The sequence below is a fragment of the Sesamum indicum genome, linkage group LG2, assembly GCF_026168435.1.
Source record: "Sesamum indicum cultivar Baizhima isolate 11 linkage group LG2, ASM2616843v1, whole genome shotgun sequence".
Classification (NCBI taxonomy): domain Eukaryota; kingdom Viridiplantae; phylum Streptophyta; class Magnoliopsida; order Lamiales; family Pedaliaceae; genus Sesamum; species Sesamum indicum.
In genome coordinates, this window is record NC_142658.1 from 19,238,373 (window position 1) to 19,256,945 (window position 18,573).

General features: G+C 33.3%; 4 protein-coding genes and 1 long non-coding RNA gene across 5 annotated transcripts; 3 read left to right on the forward strand and 2 right to left on the reverse strand.

Annotated features, from left to right (window-relative positions):
* Positions 1–21: 21 nt before the first annotated feature.
* LOC105156198 (Ankyrin repeat family protein) lies at positions 22–3,634 on the reverse strand. The gene is made up of 3 exons (XM_011072269.3): positions 3,052–3,634; positions 1,603–2,012; positions 22–1,177 (listed from the first exon to the last, which is right to left on the reverse strand). The coding sequence occupies exons 1-3, from the start codon at positions 3,338–3,340 to the stop codon at positions 305–307; spliced, it is 1,572 nt and encodes a 523-aa protein (XP_011070571.1). The 5' UTR covers positions 3,341–3,634; the 3' UTR covers positions 22–304.
* A 1,693-nt stretch (positions 3,635–5,327) lies between these two features.
* On the forward strand, positions 5,328–8,432 carry LOC148789251 (uncharacterized). Its single transcript, XR_016064086.1, has 3 exons — positions 5,328–7,282; positions 7,806–7,871; positions 7,953–8,432. It is a non-coding gene; the product is annotated as an uncharacterized LOC148789251 (long non-coding RNA).
* A 1,078-nt stretch (positions 8,433–9,510) lies between these two features.
* LOC105156199 (defensin J1-2) lies at positions 9,511–10,575 on the forward strand. Its single transcript, XM_011072270.3, has 2 exons — positions 9,511–9,657; positions 10,186–10,575. Exons 1-2 carry the CDS (start codon positions 9,594–9,596, stop codon positions 10,344–10,346), a joined length of 225 nt encoding a protein of 74 aa, XP_011070572.1. The 5' UTR covers positions 9,511–9,593; the 3' UTR covers positions 10,347–10,575.
* A 1,287-nt stretch (positions 10,576–11,862) lies between these two features.
* LOC105156200 (defensin J1-2-like) lies at positions 11,863–13,779 on the forward strand. Its single transcript, XM_011072272.3, has 2 exons — positions 11,863–11,999; positions 13,474–13,779. Exons 1-2 carry the CDS (start codon positions 11,936–11,938, stop codon positions 13,632–13,634), a joined length of 225 nt encoding a protein of 74 aa, XP_011070574.1. The 5' UTR covers positions 11,863–11,935; the 3' UTR covers positions 13,635–13,779.
* A 618-nt stretch (positions 13,780–14,397) lies between these two features.
* Positions 14,398–18,541, reverse strand: LOC105156319 (patatin-like protein 2). The gene is made up of 7 exons (XM_020699443.2): positions 18,359–18,541; positions 18,078–18,259; positions 17,631–17,814; positions 16,607–16,768; positions 16,198–16,500; positions 15,174–15,349; positions 14,398–14,764 (listed from the first exon to the last, which is right to left on the reverse strand). Exons 1-7 carry the CDS (start codon positions 18,497–18,499, stop codon positions 14,539–14,541), a joined length of 1,374 nt encoding a protein of 457 aa, XP_020555102.2. The 5' UTR covers positions 18,500–18,541; the 3' UTR covers positions 14,398–14,538.
* Positions 18,542–18,573: the final 32 nt, after the last annotated feature.

Below are 18,573 nucleotides of genomic sequence, written 5' to 3' on the forward strand. Positions count from 1 at the left end.
AGAAATCTGCAGAAGGGAAGATTTAACAATGCATCAGGTCTCCACATTTGACATATATTCTCATGTGCATGAACATAATTTGGTATCATCTGTTTTGACCAAAACAACCCAATCTTTGTAGGCAAAAAGCTAGAACCATTGCATATATGTACAAATCAGGCCTACACCGTGGCAGGGTAAGAGAAAAACCTTATACTATGATAGCCCTTGAAAGATCTCCATATTGAAGTACATCATGCGAAATCAATTTGTCGCCATTTGTCACTTTGGAGCACCGTGAAGCAGCTTAAGCCAGTCCATGACCTCATAATGCATAAATTTTCTCATCTGAGTTATAGTCATCCAAGTCCGAAAAATTTGCAGAATAAGACCATGAGAAAGATTTACTTCCACTTGCACGCCTGATGCGTCTTTGAGAATCACTACCAAAAATCCCAAAATGCTGTCGGAAGACAAAGTAGCACAAACTAATTAGAGTACCGACAAGAATGGGAGCACCCAACACGGTTATAGTTGTTGCCATCCAGGAGCCTTTCTTTCCAACGACAACAAAAGATATCGACAGGAATGCTCCACAGGTGCTAATACAGGCAGCCCACATCATCTTGTTCACTACGGAGACGACTTGTTTCTGAGCCCTTGTGTCCCAGGCAACCAGAGTGATCTGAACAACAACCACCGACAAAGAAATGAACAGTGCTGTAGCATTCAGAAGGCAGAAAACACGAAAAGCAACAGTATCAGCAATGCGGGCTTCCCCTGCTTCCGCACCATCTGTCAGATACAGACCAGGCAAGTTGAACAATGCGACAAAAGCAATCGAGGCAACAAGAACAGCTACTACTGTCACAGAGTTAATGGTGTTTTGGACGGCTTCCCTGTGAATCTTTTTAAGTTCTTTTGCAATGCCAGAAACTCGTCTCTGTGTTTTCTCATTTTGTATGAGTTGGGACTGCACTTCATGCTTAATGTCGCTCACAGTTCTTTTGAGTTCCATTGCTTCATCAACTTGGCCAACGTGTCTTGCATGCTTGGCACCAGCATCTATGAGAGCTTCCTTAATTTCCAGAGCAGGTGTTCCATATTGGAGTTTGTCAGCTATGTCCATTGCAGTTTCACGTTGATTGTTAATGGCGTTGACATCAATGGATCTATACGTCAGCAAAAGGGCAACTATCTGTAACAGCATCAAATCATTAGGTTGGTAAGAAAATGAAGAAGCAGGATTTTCGTGATAAGAAAAAGCTGCTTCATGGGTGTGTCAAAGAGTAAAATAGAATTAGCATAACTAACTCATAAAGGATGTGATATTCGTAAATGCTGTTGTACACTTATTTAATATTTCGATTCATTGCTAGGTAGAAAGGGGCTAGTTCCATGAAAGTCTAGTGGGATTTCAAGAACCAGAATAGAATGATAGATGAGAAAATTTCCATTTCTGGTTTATCTATTCTCTCTTTCTCTCTTCTGTTTTATTATATCACGGGGTGTGTGTAGAGATAGGATTTATATGGACATACAGTCAAAGAAGGTAAACAACAAAGCATGAAAAACAGATCAGTCAAATTTCATCCTACCAAGAACATAACAGTGAATATATACCTGAGAACGGCTTTTCCGTGTGGCTATGTGCACAGCAGTATTCCCCTTCTTGTCCCGTTCATTCAATATTGAATGATCAGTTTCCAGTAATTCATCAACCACAGAAGTATCCTGACCTTTTACAGCCATATGCAGAGCAGTTTGGCCTTTCTTGTCTTTGATAGGGATAATCCCTGGATCCCTTCCAATAAGTGCTTTTACAATATCCAATTGGCCATATCTCGCTGTTGTGTGCAACGCAGTTTTTCCATTTTTCCTCACAATCCTTATTGAGCTCAGATCTGCATCTAATATCGCATTCACTACATCTAGATGATTCTGGACAGCAGCTGAATAAAGAGGGCTTGTGTTTGAGGAGTTGCATGCTCTACAAAGCTCAGGCCACCTGGCAAGAAGTTCCTTCACAATTCCTGCCAAAGAAGAAATCAGGATTACTAGTTATATATCGAAATTCTGAAAGGTGCCATATTTCTGCAGAGCAATACAAGCATTAAAATCCCACTTTAAGATGAAGCAAATTAACTTTTTCAAGTTCCCCTGAAACATCCAAGCACGTAAATTCAGAGCAAGAAGAAATCCTAAGCTTCCACCGGAAACTCAAGGGTTCTAAAAATTGAAACTGAAATAAATCTAGTCATTGTCACAAAGACAACAAATGCCAGTGGAATAATTTCTTTGTTTTGCAACTAAATAATATGCTCACCAGCTCAAGCTATGCCCCCAAACTGGAAACATGGAATCTAACAAAGAAAAGGAAATTTCAAGCAGCGCAGAATTGTTTGGGGCAGTGTCCAGAATCAATCAAGACTTAATTCAAGGGGAGGTTTTTATAGGCAGAACTGCTTATATTTAGACTTGTACCTCCTTAACAAAGTCGAAGACCAAGAAAAAAGTTTATCATTTATTACAATTCACTCTTGATTACAATAGAAAACTCGATGATTTTCATTCACCCAAGAACTCTTTTAACTCCACAAGGCCCCCACAATCTCATCAAAGCATTCGGCTGAACTACTTTGCCAATTTATATTTTACCTCGCCACCATGACCACTATTTCTCAACAATCAATAACCTTGACATATTGTTTAGCAGTTGTCCATGTTACAGATATGAAAGTTAAAGTGATTACTTTCTTCTGCTGCAGCAGGTGGAAGTTTAGTCTGTACCTATAATCCATAACTCAAAGCTGAAAGACTGCAGAATTTGCCATTTCTAACAAAGTACATATGAAGTAAGTAGCTTTGTAAAATAACAAGAGTTGATAAATATCACTTCTGAATGAGCTCAGAAAGCTCTATCCTGCATAATTTAAGTTTTATCAATGAATTTTTCACAATTTCCCCATCAACGAAACTTTAACATCAGCAAAATTCATCCAATTAAACAACAAAACTGAAAACTTAAACTAAATCTTGATAGTAAAACAGCAAAAGGGACTATGAATATACCGAGGTGTCCCCTTGCTGCTGAGACATGGAAGGCATCCATGTCCGATTTAGCCCTGATCATGACAGTCTGCAAGTCGCAGAAACCGAGCAAGTAGATGAAAATCTCAAAGAAATTATTCTCAGCGGCGATATACAGCGCAGTTTCCTTCTCATCATTTTGAAGGGCGACCAAAGAAGATGGATCAGACCCTTCATTCTCGATAAGGTTCTTGAGGGTCTGAAGGTCATCAGATCTGACGGCAGCGAAGAATGATTGGTGGGTTATGAATCTTAAGGACTTGGAGTCCATGTACAGTGCTGTAGTTGAGCAAGAACACGCACTACACACAGCAAGACTTTAAAGATCAACTCTTTTTCTTCTCCTGCTTCTCTATTTGTGAAAATAAAGCTGCGGTTTTCTGTTTCTTGAATTAGTTTCTGAAAGATGGGAGAAGAGGGTTCCTCAATGGTGGCGGAGTTGAGTCTTTTGTGCGTTGAAAAATGCTTCCCTGTGTCAGTGCGCTCTGAGAGAGAGAGAGAGAGCGAATGTCAATGTGCGAGAAGATTTAAGGATGAGAGAGTCCCCGGGAAAAAGACAGCTCTATACTTAGAAATGAGCTGTATGATTTAATCATGTGTGAATCTCAGTTTTTCAGCGAGACTGGAAAAGGGAGGAAAAACAAAAATACAATATACCGTTTGGATTCGTTTTCTGAGTGTTTTGTTGTGTTTTGTGGGAATAGAGAGATAAAAATAAAGATAAATAAGTATATGTTAGGGATAGTATGTATGTTTGGATTTGTTTTTGGAAATAATTTAAAATAAGTATTATATGTTTAATGTTGTGTTTTAGGAGACAAAAATTAATATTTATTATCAAATTATTGTCAAATCATGCATTTTTTATATATATTTATATATATGTATGTATTTGTGCGAAAATAGTTTAAAACACCTAAATAAAGTGTTTTTGAATGATGACAAACATTGGATATGTTTTAACTTGTCTCGAAAATAATTTGAAAACGAAAACAAACATAATGCAACTGTTTAAGTAAATTTGTCCATTTCTAATTAATTATCATAGACACCCTTTAATATTTAAAATGTATAAAAAAGGTCTAACTCATTTAACATTGTTAGCAAAACTGTTATACTGATGCTGATATGATGTTAATGTGACAGTCACACTTTTTAATTGTTAAAAAAAATCATTGCAATTTTTTTAATTATTTTTTCCGTTGCAATCTAATTTATTATTTTACATTTATTAGTTTTCATTTGTTACTCGCTTTAGCATGATTTTAGAAATCAAAAGTAATAAATTTACAACTAAACTGCTATATTATCTTTCGGTGTAGCTGGATTGATTTTTCAAATATAATTTTTTTTTTAATTTTTTTGGGTACAAGTGTACATAACAATTCAAACAAATATTTAAGTATTTAGAGGGCAAAAATGCCTAAAACTTCATTCAGATACTTTTAACAATCATAAAGATCACGTCCGTGCAAGCCTAACGATTTTACTAACGACGTTAAGTCAGTTGGACCTTTATACACATTCAGATATTTTTCGTTAAATCTCATTTGTACAACTTCTTAAAGTATTAAGAGATGATGCTATTTTGACAAAGATAATTAAGACTACACATTATATAGTTTACATAAACTTAGCATATAATCATCACATACCTTATAAGTAATAATTTGCACTTTCTTTTAGTTGCATTAATATAGAAACATTAATTTAACTAATTCAAGCAATAATTGGGAATCAAAAGTGGGATGTTAGTTGGCTGGTGAATTACAATTCTGGATCGCTATATTGGGTCAAAATTGATGTTGGTCACTAAATATTTTGAGGCACAACTTTAATCATTAATTTTTTTTTATAAATTATTACAATTTTAGTACAATCGTTAAAATTTGAGTTAGAACCAAGGGGATTGGAGGACACGACTATATTGTCCAACATGGCCAGACCGTGTTCTACACTGCAGATCCATACAAACTCATCCACAATGTTTGGTTTTGTGTTTTGGCCCATTTTAGAGATGGGCCAAAATACAAAACCTTGTTTGTTTTTGTGTTTTGCACACCTCCACTAGATGTGCAATTGTAATTTAATTTTTTTTTTATTCTTCTTTTAACATAAATATATATATTATATTTCACTAACAAACAAAATACTATATATACATACACATACTTATCTCTATTTTTCTCTCTCTATCTCCAAAACATCAAAAACATTAATTCAAACATAGTGATCATGTTCCACACTTGAACAGACACTCGTCCTTCTCGGCCATCTAAGGCGGCAAGATCTTAATTCTACCATGACTTTCCATGTTTCCTCCGATTTCTTCTGCCGGTTCCTCCAGCGTCGTGCCATAAATAACCACTTGATGAAGTTGGAGGAGGTGGTGACATTTCAGCTCAAGAAGAGCAGCAATAGCAGACTTAAGAACAGAGAAAGGAAAAGGAACTGTAGCAGCAACACTCGCTTTTTTCTTTCTTTTTTTTTTTTTTTTTCTCTTGGCCTAAAGTCGTGCTTCTAAATACACATTTTTCTTCACTTCTTTAGTTTGTCAGTTATGATTAGCTAGTTAGGTATTTTCCAGTTGTATTTAAATTCACCAGTTCTGGTTCTTGGAAGCACTGCACTTGTAAAACTGAATTCTCCCTTCTTCTTTCAATGAAGTTTTTTCCTTCCTTGGCTTGTTACTCAACATGGCATCAGAGCAGTAGACTCTGAAATATTGCTGTTCTTTCTTCCATTCCCAGTTTTTCTTGATTATGATCACCACTTCTCGCCAATGGTGGACAAAATTGCAGCTGAGGGTAGTAGTACAACAAACTACAAGAATGTACCTGAAAATCTGAAATTACAAGGGAATGACCACCCTGGAATGAGTCTGGTCTCAGTAGCACTCAATGGAAACAAATACTTTTTGTGGGTTAGATCCATCAAATTCTCGTTGGGAGCCAAACAAAAATTAGGATTCATCGATAGGACATGTCACAAACCCGTTTAAGACAAAAATGCAATGGAACAATGGCAGATAAATGATTATATGGTTGTATCGTGGATCTTGAACTCCATATCCAAAGAAATCGCAGAAGCTTTTCTCTATGCTACTCCAGCAAGGGACCTGTGGTTGGAACTTGAATCAAAAGTTGGTGAGAGTATGTGAGTGGCTGTTTATTTCACCAAATTGAAGAAGCTTTGGGACGAATTGGGATGTTTGGACCCTCTGCCTCTATGCTCCTGTGGAGCAAGCAAGAAATTGTCTGAATGAGTGGCCTCCAACCAGCTGATGCAGTTCCTAATGGGACTTAAACGACGCTTATGACCATTTGATGAATCAAGTGCTGTTGGTGGATCCATTGCCCACGGTTGGTAAAACCTATTCTACGGTCCAAAGAGTGGAAAAACAAAGAGGAGTGTACTCTGGCATCACATGCATTGACAGGGAAGGTGTGATGGCAGCACAAGTTGGAGAAACAAAGAAACAAATTAACAACAAAGGGACTTTCAAGAAAGGGGGACTCATTGACAAGAAACAGCTGCATTTTGATCATTGTAAAAAGAATGGGCATTCTAGGGAAACTTGTTTTAAATTGACTGGTTTTCCTGATTGGTACAGGAATCTTGCAGAACAGAGGAAAAGAAATGCCAGACTTCCCTATACAAAGCATTGACTGCAAAGCTGGAGTTGGAGAAAAGAACCTGCAAGAAACCCTGGTAACAGAGGTTCAGGAGAGCTTCTCTAAGCTCATAAAGACAGAGGCCTTGAAGGCATTACAAAGCCACAACTCCAGCCAACTATGTTCCAACTTTGCTGACCTTGAAGATTTTGCAGGTACATCACTATCACTTACTAAAACTGCATATATGTGCAACAACCTATGGATTATTGGCAGTGGGGTATCAGCTCATACGTGTGCTATTGCAGCAGCCTTTAAGAAACTAAGGCCCCTAAAACCTGAAGCCTCTTTAAAACTCCCTGATGGAACAATACAATCAATAAAGAATGAGAAGTGTGGGAGGTGGATTTTGGGGGCTTACCCGATGTAGACGGAGGAGCTGTTTAACCTGTTGGCGATGGTCTTGGTGCTCCATATAATCTTATCATTGTTGGTTCATTACATTTGGGTGCATTGTTTTGGTTGGCGCACTTTGGTGTTATCGATTTTGTACCATTTTGACCTAGTCCGAAACGGTCATAACCCTTTCAAATTATCCGGTGAGTGCACAGTAGTAATTTAATTCTTGGTCCTTGTTCTGAACTAATAGTCTGTCCTTAAGCTAAGTTGTTGGTTCTTTCACTTTTTCTCCAAATATGATGAAATGTGTTTCTGTTTTGGTAGTAAATTTTCTTAGTTCACGGGGTTCAAAAGTTTTGAGCAGATCTCTATTATTGAGATGAAATTCCAAATATTCTCTTCGTTTCTGAAAGAAAGTAATTTATTTCCACACTGGTTGTGGGAAAAAAATGTTTTCTTTTTCCTTCTGATCTGAAATTTAGAAAAAAGATCTACCTACCCTGCATCTAAAGTCGTATAGTCGCAATATTTTTGTTTGATCTGTTGTACCTCAGGATCGGATAATAATCTTTTATAATTTCCTCGTATCCTGGAGTTGGGAATTTCCTGTAACCATAGGTGCAAGAAAAGATTTCGGGTGCCAGATGATTAAATTCTTGAAGTTCCACATAATCTCTTCGAATGTTAATTGGGATAGTTTTGATCGGTAAGATGTTTGTGCAGTTATAGGAGATAATGGCGTCAGGTCCGAAAGTTGATGTGTTTGAGGAGGTTGCAAAGCATAACAAGGTTAAGGATTGCTGATTATTATTAATGGAAAAGGTAACATCAGTTTCTTTCTTAAATTGATTTTTCCTCGGAATGGTGCAGCCTTCCAGAGAAACGGCCAACAGCTCTGAGGCAAGACGCAAGTTCTGAATTCTCAAGTTCTTTCTTGCATTCTGCATGTGTGCTTCTGTCAACTAAAATTCGTCTGTTTTAGGGGAAAAGAAAGACACTGATTTTGCTTGAAGAAATTAATTGAGATAAGCTTGCATGACACCAAGTATGTGGGTCTGATTGAGGATTTGTTCTCTCAGCCTCAACTACCAGACTTCAAGATGTACCTTGGTGTTGCGGGTGCTAGTTCCGATGCTCAACACGGATTAGGTGAAGGTATTGATGACCTAAGCACAAGCAGCAGTCATAGAACTAAAATGAAGAGGGCAATTTTCATACCAAAAATCCTAGGAAAAGTATCTGTAATTTGAAAATTTTAAACCTCAAAAGAGGTCTGTATTTGTAATAAAGGATAAAACAGTCATTTTATCAAAATCGTTATAGTGTTTTAACCGTTGTAAGGAATCTATGTGTAATTAGATCAAGCTTGAAAAGAAACGATGTAATTATCCTTTATAGAACTGCCCCTATTATGAGGTTTTCCCTTAATTTGGGGCGTATGTTACATGGATTTATTTGCAATTTTGAGAATCAAGCGATTTAAATACAAAACAGGAAAAAAAAAAAAAGATAACGATGTCAAAAGGTGCAAAATAGAAACATAAATCACAATGTGAACACATGATGTATGACCTTTTGCTTTACCATTATACACCAAAATAGGAAAAATTCCAATTCACACCGATTTGATCAGATTTGATTTACTTATTATGTGATAAATATATAATTTAAGCTAAATGATTAAATACATAATAAGTGTGTATATTCGTTACATAATTAAATTTAATTTAAATAATATTTTTCTCAAAATAAATATTGTATATACGAGATGTATCTATCCGTTCAAAAAAATTGTTCAACTACTAGCTAGAAACATCACTGGTGAAATAAAATAGAAAAAGGGACCTATGGGGCCAAGAATGAATAGACCACACTGAGATCTTGGTGCATCATGATGGGTTTATTTATTTAATTTTTTTTAGTAGCACACAATTTAATATATCAATTAATAAATTATGATTTAATATATTAATAATTTAAATAAATGAATAATTCAAAGGGAATTAAGAAAAAAAAAACCATTATTGTAGAAGTAGATATACATTCACGTTCGTGAAACTCAAACAAACAATTTTTTGATTGTAAAAAATTCAATTTTACCGATCAAACAGGGCATCTTTAATGTATTGGTGATGGAAATTGGGCATTTAAATTTGAAGTTTACCCACAGAAGCTGCTACACAATGGGAGAAAGGGAAAAGGGTACCAAGAAAAAGGGGGAAAAGGAGAGTTTGAAAGCTAAAATGTGCACAAAAGTGAGGAGCCACAAAAATCTCACACTTTGATATGCACTACACCTCATTAGCATATACAGTAACTATTTTAATTTAAAGTTAGGCCAAAAAGGAGAAGATGTGAGTAGTCATGACTCATGTTTTGATATACTTTTACTTTTTTGTTTTCCTGAAAATCACCATTTCATTGCATGTTAATCCTTATAAATAGAGGGATAGAGAGCAAGAAATACATAAGCACAAATACACACACATACACATTCAGTGTGAGAAGAAAATGGCCAGTTTTCTGAGGTTGTTTGCTGCTGTTTTCCTCATGCTCATGCTTGTTTTCTCCTCTGGTAATTTCTCATCTCTTTTGCACCACTCTTCGTTATATATGTTCTTGTATCGTGGACGTAGATTTTACATGCAACATCGAACGCTCCCGATCGAGAATAAAAATATAATTTTACGCCGAAAGTATTATGGAGTATTCGCGACTCATCCGTTGAGTATGTATCGGACACATAAAAAAAATATTTCTTTTCGTGAAAATACGTAATATTAAATTTAATAATTTCTTTTCAAATATTTAGAAATAAGGCTGTGAAAATCCTCGATTACATCGACCGTACCTCTCATAATATTTATTAATTGTACATATATTTTTTTACCTTTGTTATTTATTTAATTATTAATATTATTTGTCAGAATTGTTATTAAGTGATACGAATAGGTGACACGAACATGAATCAAATTAAATAAAAAAAAATAAAGCATCCCTTCAACATTAAAAAATAAGTTATTTTTCAGATATTATGATCTTTATAAGAGTTGCAGCCAATTAATAACTATTAATTCTAATGGTCTGAATTTATGATGATCAGGAATGGTGGCAGAGGCAAGGATATGCGAATCAAAGAGCCACCGGTTCAGGGGAATTTGCGTGAGAAAAGCCAATTGCGCGGCGGTGTGCCAGACTGAGGGTTTCCACGGCGGCCGCTGCCGGGGCTTCCGCCGCCGGTGTTATTGCACTAAGCACTGTTAAACCCTAGCTCTTTTTCCTTTATGGAGAGTTAGATCAATAACAATCAATCACTACAACTCCATGAGTGTAGTAATTCAGTAATATTTCAATAAGAAAGGACTTTCCCACACGTCAGTTGGGTGAAGTCTTTCCGTTAGTGGATGGTGATTCATGTAATTTCTGCTATTTATTGCATGTCTGAGCGTTGTTTTTTGGTGGAATTAATAAGAGTTCAAGGACTTATTTGCAATTGTTTTGCTACTATAAACTTAAATTAAATCCATTGAGTAGAGTGGGGGTACAAGCATCGTGGTCCTATATTTCTTTATTATTTGTGATTTTAATCATTTTCTTCGCTTTGAAGTTCATCTGTCATCACAAAAAGGGTGAACTGAAAAAAAAGAAAAAAAAAAGGACTGATCATCAATTTTAATTAACAACAATTTACTTTCAGAATATCTCAAAAGAATACAGCAGATGAAGTTTTGGTAGATCATATTTGTTTGAAATAGTACTTCTTGCCATTTCATGCAACAACTCGATTCCTTTTTCAACCGAAAGTTGAGAAATTTTGAACGTAGCCATATTCTTCACAAAAGAATAGGGAAAAATTGCAATTTTGATCCTGTAATTACGAGGGTGGTAATTTTGATCATCTACGAAGTTATTTTTACAATTTGACTCTGTAATTTTTCAAAATTCGTGAACTGAGGACACACTAATTTCTGGATTTTTGGTCAATTTATGAATTTTCGACCAGAATTGTGAAGATCAAATTTTTAAAATTGATTTCAACAGAACTAAAATTACCACCCTTGTACTTAAAAGACTAAAATTATATTTTTCCTCAAAAATGAAAAAAATAGTAACACAACTATATTGATAATTTGAAAATAGTAACAAAACTATCTTGATCATTGATAATAATGCTAATGAAAATTCCTTTTGTTTTAACAATATTTAGTGAGTCTTAGAATAAAAGATCGTAATGAATCATTTTACCTCCAAGTAAATATACACACACATATATATACATATATCTTGTTTCTTGAATATATAATTATCTATAACATAATTGTACAAATAATTAAATACTACCGAATAATCATCTCTATTAATTAATCACCAAGGAGGAGAATGCTTGTCTCGATTTATGTGAATTTATTGTAATTTATTTCATAGTATTCAATTATATTAATCGAATGATGTATTAATTAGTTACTCAATTTATAAAAATATTGATATAATAATATATATAATTCTCTTTTTTATTTGAAAAAAATAAAGAAAAGAAAGCGTAGATCCACAAAATCTCATGCTTTGATGCAAAAAGGGAATTAAGTACATGACATACTCTTACATGCACACCGAATTTTAAGATTTACAACTTTAAAGTGCATAACGTTATAGCTGTTCTTAATCCAAAAAGTGAAGAGACAAGATTAGTGCGTGCATGTCTGTAATATTTACACTTTGATGAGATCTCTCCTTTATTCTCTGCCATATACTCGATTTTCCCAATAATGTAAGGGGGGCTTCAAACCTTATAAATAGACCTCAATTCCAACTCTTTCTTGCACTGATCACACACTCTATACTGTTTGAGAAAAATGGCCTGTTTTCTCAGGATGTTTGCTACTGCTTTTGTCATGCTGATGCTTGTCTTTTCCACTGGTAATTTCTTTCATCATTTGAACCTAGATCTGTATATTCACCAATTTTAGTAATTTGTTGCACTTGTGTAAGATGAAATAGTTACATGACCTCAAGTAAGGTTCGGGTTTGAGTCCTATAAATACTAGTGAAATTCATGAGAAGATTTTTTTTTTTTTTTTGGTTATGGTTAATACCCGTGTTAAAAATAATAAATCGTGATTAATATTAATTAACTATAGCTATGTCAACAACTACTAGTCGTTGTTTCCAATGACGAGTCAAAAGTATTAATCACATTTAAAAATCATGCAAAATATTTTGGCGATAACTCAAACCATCGTGAATGTTCATTTATCACGATCAAAACTTAAGTTTTGTATTGATTTTATGTAAGGTCTTAATAGATAGCATTAATTTTCATGATTTTTAAGCCGTAATTATTTATAATATAGGAATAATTCAATTTTTTTTATTATGACTTATGTTGCGTTTTAGGATATGATGAGGGTAGAATTCGAATTAGTTGGGATCTTATGGACTTTGAATATCAATTGATTTGAACAAAAAAGTAATTTTCTTTTTATTATGTAGATTTTACAATTACCATCTGAATTTTAGGAAGAATGATACAATTTTATACTAGAAAGATAAAATAATTCTATATGTGATCACGTGAAATGTACTTGCATAACATCAACGTTTTTATTTCTATTTTTTTATTATTGATAATTCACATGCACACACACAGACACAAACTATATATTTAATTGATATCATGTTAATGCATATAATTAATAATGTCAATATGATTTGTACATTTAAATTTTATTTATTTATTTGAGAATATGTATCTAAATTAGCCAACATACTATTATTATAATATTTAATACATAATACATCAATATTTTTAAATCAATCAATAAATTTGAAATAAAAAAAGATACTATTATTAAAAATAGACTAAATATATATCTATATGTATTGTGAACAATTGAGCAATATCAAGCGCAATGCATATTAATTAAAAGGTATGTTTCATTTTGTCATCTGAATTATGTTCGTTCTTTTACTTTGTCATTTAAACTTTTTTTTAGTTAACTTACTATCTCAACTTTGTAATGTTTGCATTTCGTTATATGTATGATTTTTTTTTTCTGGTTGATCTTTTTGCCCGAAAAAAATTACGTTTTGTATATATGTAATATCTAAGGGCAATGTAGTGATGTTTTTCGGCATGTGCATTGTATGCGATATTTTTTTGACAAAAAACTAAAAAAATATTCATATATGACAAAGTGCAAATTTCGTAAAATTAATATGTTAGACTAAAAAAGATTTAGATGACAAAGTGTAAAAAAGAGCATGACAATATATAATTTATCCTTAATTAAAAAATGAAAAAAAAATTGTATGTGAGGCCTCCAATAATTAAATATAGATAATTAAGTTGTCTGAGAAATAAGAAAAAGAAATGAATGGATTTGGTTTGCAGGAATGGTGGCGGAGGCAAGGAAATGCGAATCACAGAGCCACCGTTTCAAGGGAATTTGTCTGAGAAAAGCCAATTGCGCCGCCGTGTGCCAGACTGAGGGCTTCCACAGCGGCCATTGCCGCGGCTTTCGCGGCCGCTGTTTTTGCACTAAACACTGTTAGCTAATAATTCTTGAATGATTTCGGTGATTTTGATGTTGCTGTTGTGTGTGTTTTGGAATAAGGAAAGACTTTCTACGTTTGTTAGGTAGAGAGTCTGATGTAATTTCTGCAATTTATGAAGCACGTCTTGGAATTGTTTTTTTTTTTTCAGTGGAATTAATTAACAGGGAGTTCAAGGACTTGTTTGCAAATTGTCACAATTGTCTCGACTTTTTTTTTTTTTTTTATTACGTTTCGTTTCTAAATAAAAAATAAATTATTCCTTGATCATAAATAACTATGATTTAAAAAAACATGGCAGATCAAAATTATTTATCACGTTTTTAAATAAAATTAATGTGAAAACTTAAATTATGAGCAAGATAATAAACCTTTATTAAGATTTTAATCACGGCCAAAACATTCCAATTGTTTACCGTTACAAGTTTGGACCGATTTTAGGAACAGAAACTGTAATCGTTATTTTGAAACACTTTTGGTAATAATTTTGTTGTCCCAAAACTATAACACATAAAAACTGAGGATTATAACGTCATCGACTATTTTTCTTTCCTCATGAGTGTCAATAATCGTTGCAATATGGAACGGTCGTCTGTTCCATGCCAAATTCCACTTTTTTTTTTTGTAGTGTAGTTTTACTTTAGTAGTAGGTATCATTATTGTTGTAAATAGTTGTTATATACTGATATTTAATATTAATGATTGTAATTGATATATTTAAAAACTAGAATAATAGTTCATCCATTTTACTTCAAAAAAGAAAAAAAGAAAAATCCCTCAATCAATCTATTAAATAAAACAAAATCTTAAATCTGTATACAGATTACACGACATAATACAGAGAAGAATATAATTAATTTCAATGTAATGAAATCAAATGAAATTCAATTTAATATAGTAATATTTATTTCCAAAACAGTTTATTAACAGGGGGAGTTGAGACATTAATAGAACACACTAAGGGGTAAGACATCAACCTTTCCCTATAATTATTCACCATTGACTCCATTTTCAGCCTGCTGCCAATCCCGTCGCCGCCGATCCTTAATTGCGCGTGCGTCGTCGGTCTCCTGCTCTCTATATTCTTCGCCAACCGAAGTTTCCTTTCAGTTGACAACAAACGCGCAAACCTGACCAAAATGTTCCACAATTTCAGCGACTTGGATGAAGCTTCTCTAGAAGTTCATTGTCAATAGCTCATATGAATATATATATATATATTTATATATAGTGACAAAATAATGAGTTATTTTTCTAATATAATTTCTAAAATATATTAGAAAATATGGGGTTCAGTACAAAATCAACCCTCAATTAGTTTTACGAGTTCACCAATTTTATATTATCAAGATATTAATTAATATTAAATGGATAAAATTACAGTTTTAGTCCCATAAGATAAAAAATTCAATACATTTAGTTTTTAACTTTACGAAATAATAATAATCACAATAATAATAATAATAAAATTAAAAAAATATTTATTTGGGTCTAAAAAATTATGTAAAAGCAATAATAATAATAATAATAAAAGAATACCTGATAATAGCATCCTCATTTGTGCCTCCGTTTTGGAGGGGCTGAGATAGACCAGTGGAGAAATCAACCCTCGAAACAGGACCTTTAAGCAGCCTCTCACCAATTGTGACAAGTCTGTCCAAGTTTTCTCTTGTCGCAACATCCACTGAAGATTCTATCCCACATAGTGTATCGTCCTATACATATACGTCCACATGCAAAACAACTAAATTAAAGGAATGCCAAAAACTTAAATTTTAACACTCAATTAATTAATATTTATTATAATTGTAGCTGTCGTCAAAATAATAGTTAGAATTAATATTTTGACCATACTTTCAAAATGACGACTAATAACAAATTTATATCATAGTTAATAAGTATTTATTATGATCTTTTTATTTTTAATTATGATAATTAATTATAACAAAAAATCATACTTCTTCCTGCATACATTATAAAAAAAATAATTAATTTTAGAAAATAATACAAGAACTATGTGCAGTCATATACATTTTGCAACACATATTCTCCATTTGGCCATCCTGTGTAAAATAACATGGCTGCAAGAACTCTGTATAATCATTTTTTTAGAAAAAATAAGATATAAATAGAGTAAATAACAACGAGTTCTCCTGCATAATAATAAATACTTTCTTATTGTTTAAAAAATTAGAAATACCTTATTCATTTTAACGTTTGTCGAATAACTAACCCACGTTAGTCTCTGTTAAGTTTTTACCTATTTTTTTTTTTTTTTATGAATTGGCTAAAATGTTCAGGTGAATTATAAAATTATTTTACTTATTTTTAAAATTTAAAAATAATGGACTAGAAATGCAAGAAGGAAATTTCACTCAGTGTTATTTTTTTTACAATTTTTCAATTCTTATTAAAAAAACAAGGACAAAGTATTTTCCAAACAATGAGGGGCGAGTAATTATAATTGTGTCAAATTTTAGGAGAGTTGGTTGTAATTTATCCTATATATTATTAGAATAATTACTTTTTGTTTTTGAAAAAGAAAAAAAATGATGAATGTTACCTGGATCCTAAGGTAATTATCCTCAGAGAAAAGAGCTTGGAAGAGCAAAGAAGTGTGAAAATCAACCATATCTGCACTAGCTTGAGTGAAAATTTCAAGCAAAGGTGCAGTTCCCCCATACAGCAACCAGTCCAAAATACCCCATCTGGCTGCCAGTTTTGTGTTATACTTCTCATCAACTCTCGCAGCTCCTGTGCCCACTGACACGATCAGCAGACGAGGTAATTCCACAGCCCTCATTCCCAACAGCTCCATGTTGCTATCGAACATTTGTTTCATTACTTCTGATATAGCAATCAAGGCCTTTGAAAAAAGAGAAAGAAAGAAAATTAAATGGAAATTCGATGTAATACGATTTTGTAATAAAAGATCTGAACTGAATTGTGTATTTGAGAGCTTATATATATACCGGATTATTTGCAGCGACACCGCCGTCTATGAGGTTGTACTCTCTTACATTCCCCTTCTCGTCTTTTGTCGCGAACTCATGCCCAGGAAAGAACGTAGGAGCTGCTGAAGTACTTATGCAGATGTCTGAAAATTTAGCATCTAACAATGCTGATCTTTTTGCCTGCAATAAATATATATTCAGGTTAATTAATTAACGTGCTTAAAAAATTCATTAGTGATTATTTATTAAGTTTGATATATAATGTATTATGCATTGCCTTTATTTTTTTTATCGATAATTTATTAGTTCTATTTGTTTTATTTGATATCCCGGTTGAGGTAATAATGACGGGATTTTGATCTTTAATATAATCACTATTTTTACGGATAATAATGTAAACATATACAAAATATTTAAGTATTTTTATATTGTATGAGTAATTTAATAAATAATAATTTATAAGTTCGCTATGTACGTACTTTATATGTATTTACTCCTTTTTATATCAAAAATTCTGATGATCATATTGTATATCTTCTGTGACGTACCAAAATTAAGTCAACTATATGAAATATAAATAATGATGTAATGTTGTATAGAAGTACAAAAAGACTTAATCAAAACTTATAAATGTTCAACTCTCATATTAAAAAACCAGGACAGAGGGAGAGCATAACATATATATATATATATAGCTAGTTTTATTACAGAGTTTTGGAAAAAATGCAAGTAATCTCTTTATCACCTTATAAAAAAAATAATAGTAATTTATTTTTTTTAAAAAAAAAATAGAGCAACTTACCTTCTTACTTTTCTTTTAAAATGAAGCAACTTACTTCCTTAGACAAAAAGGTAAATTGCTTCATTATAAAAATATAGAGAGATAAGTTGTTATTTTTTTTTATAAAGAATAATTTGCTCATTTATAATATTTGAGAGATAAATTGATGTTCACCCCGTTTGGCTGTGATGAAGACGTGAAGAGCAAGAAACAGTAGTCCAAGACAAAAGGCAAAGGGACACGTGGACAAACAATACATACCTCATATGTGGAAAAAATCACAGGCTGCAAACGTTTGATGTCAAAAGCTGGAATAACCACATTGGTAATAGACTGGCTCAACTTTGTGTGTTTCAGCTTCTCTTTCAATATCCCATGTAGGTGCTTCCCGTCGTACAACGGCCCCAACAAAGATTTCAACTCTTTCCCAAACGGAAACCATGAGCTGTATAACATCACAACATCATCAGATCATCACTTGATTCAAACTTCATAACATCACAACATCATCAGATCATCACTTGATTCAAACTTGAAATCGGATTTGATCGAATTTAAACCAATTATAAGGTAAGTACTTGATGCATATACACAAAAACTAATAATACAAGTGCATTTCTATGATTGGTTTAGTTCGGCAAACCTAATTATTTGTGTAAGAATTTTGTGAAAAGTACGTAGTAAAGGCAAAAACAGAGTTATAATTACTGCGTCTGTGGAAAAATTTTCGGGCAGTTTTCTAAGTAAAAAGGCTTGATGTCCTTGGCAGCATAAAGGGGTCGATTGTTCTCGTCGGGAGATGTCAGCATGGCGGTAACAAGGCCGCCGGTGCTCGTTCCGGCTATAACGTCAAAGTAGTCAGCAAGTCTCGTTTGCTTGCCGTCTAGCTCCTGTGTACGTATACGTACCAAATCACATGTATTGCAAGAATCAATATCAACTATAAATGACATGAGAATTGAGCTGAACATATGATGTTAATTACGTACCTGAAGTTGAGATTCGAGAAAATCAAGGATAACAGCGGGGATGATACCTTTGATGCCGCCGCCGTCAATGCTGAGAACAGTGATGTAGCGGTCATGGGGTAGAGGATGACCGGGTTGACTACAGGATGAACTTCTCTCCATTGATTTTTCAGCACGACGGAGTTACTTGATCAGAGTTCCTCAAGATTAATGATGCATATAAATATAGTGTGTAT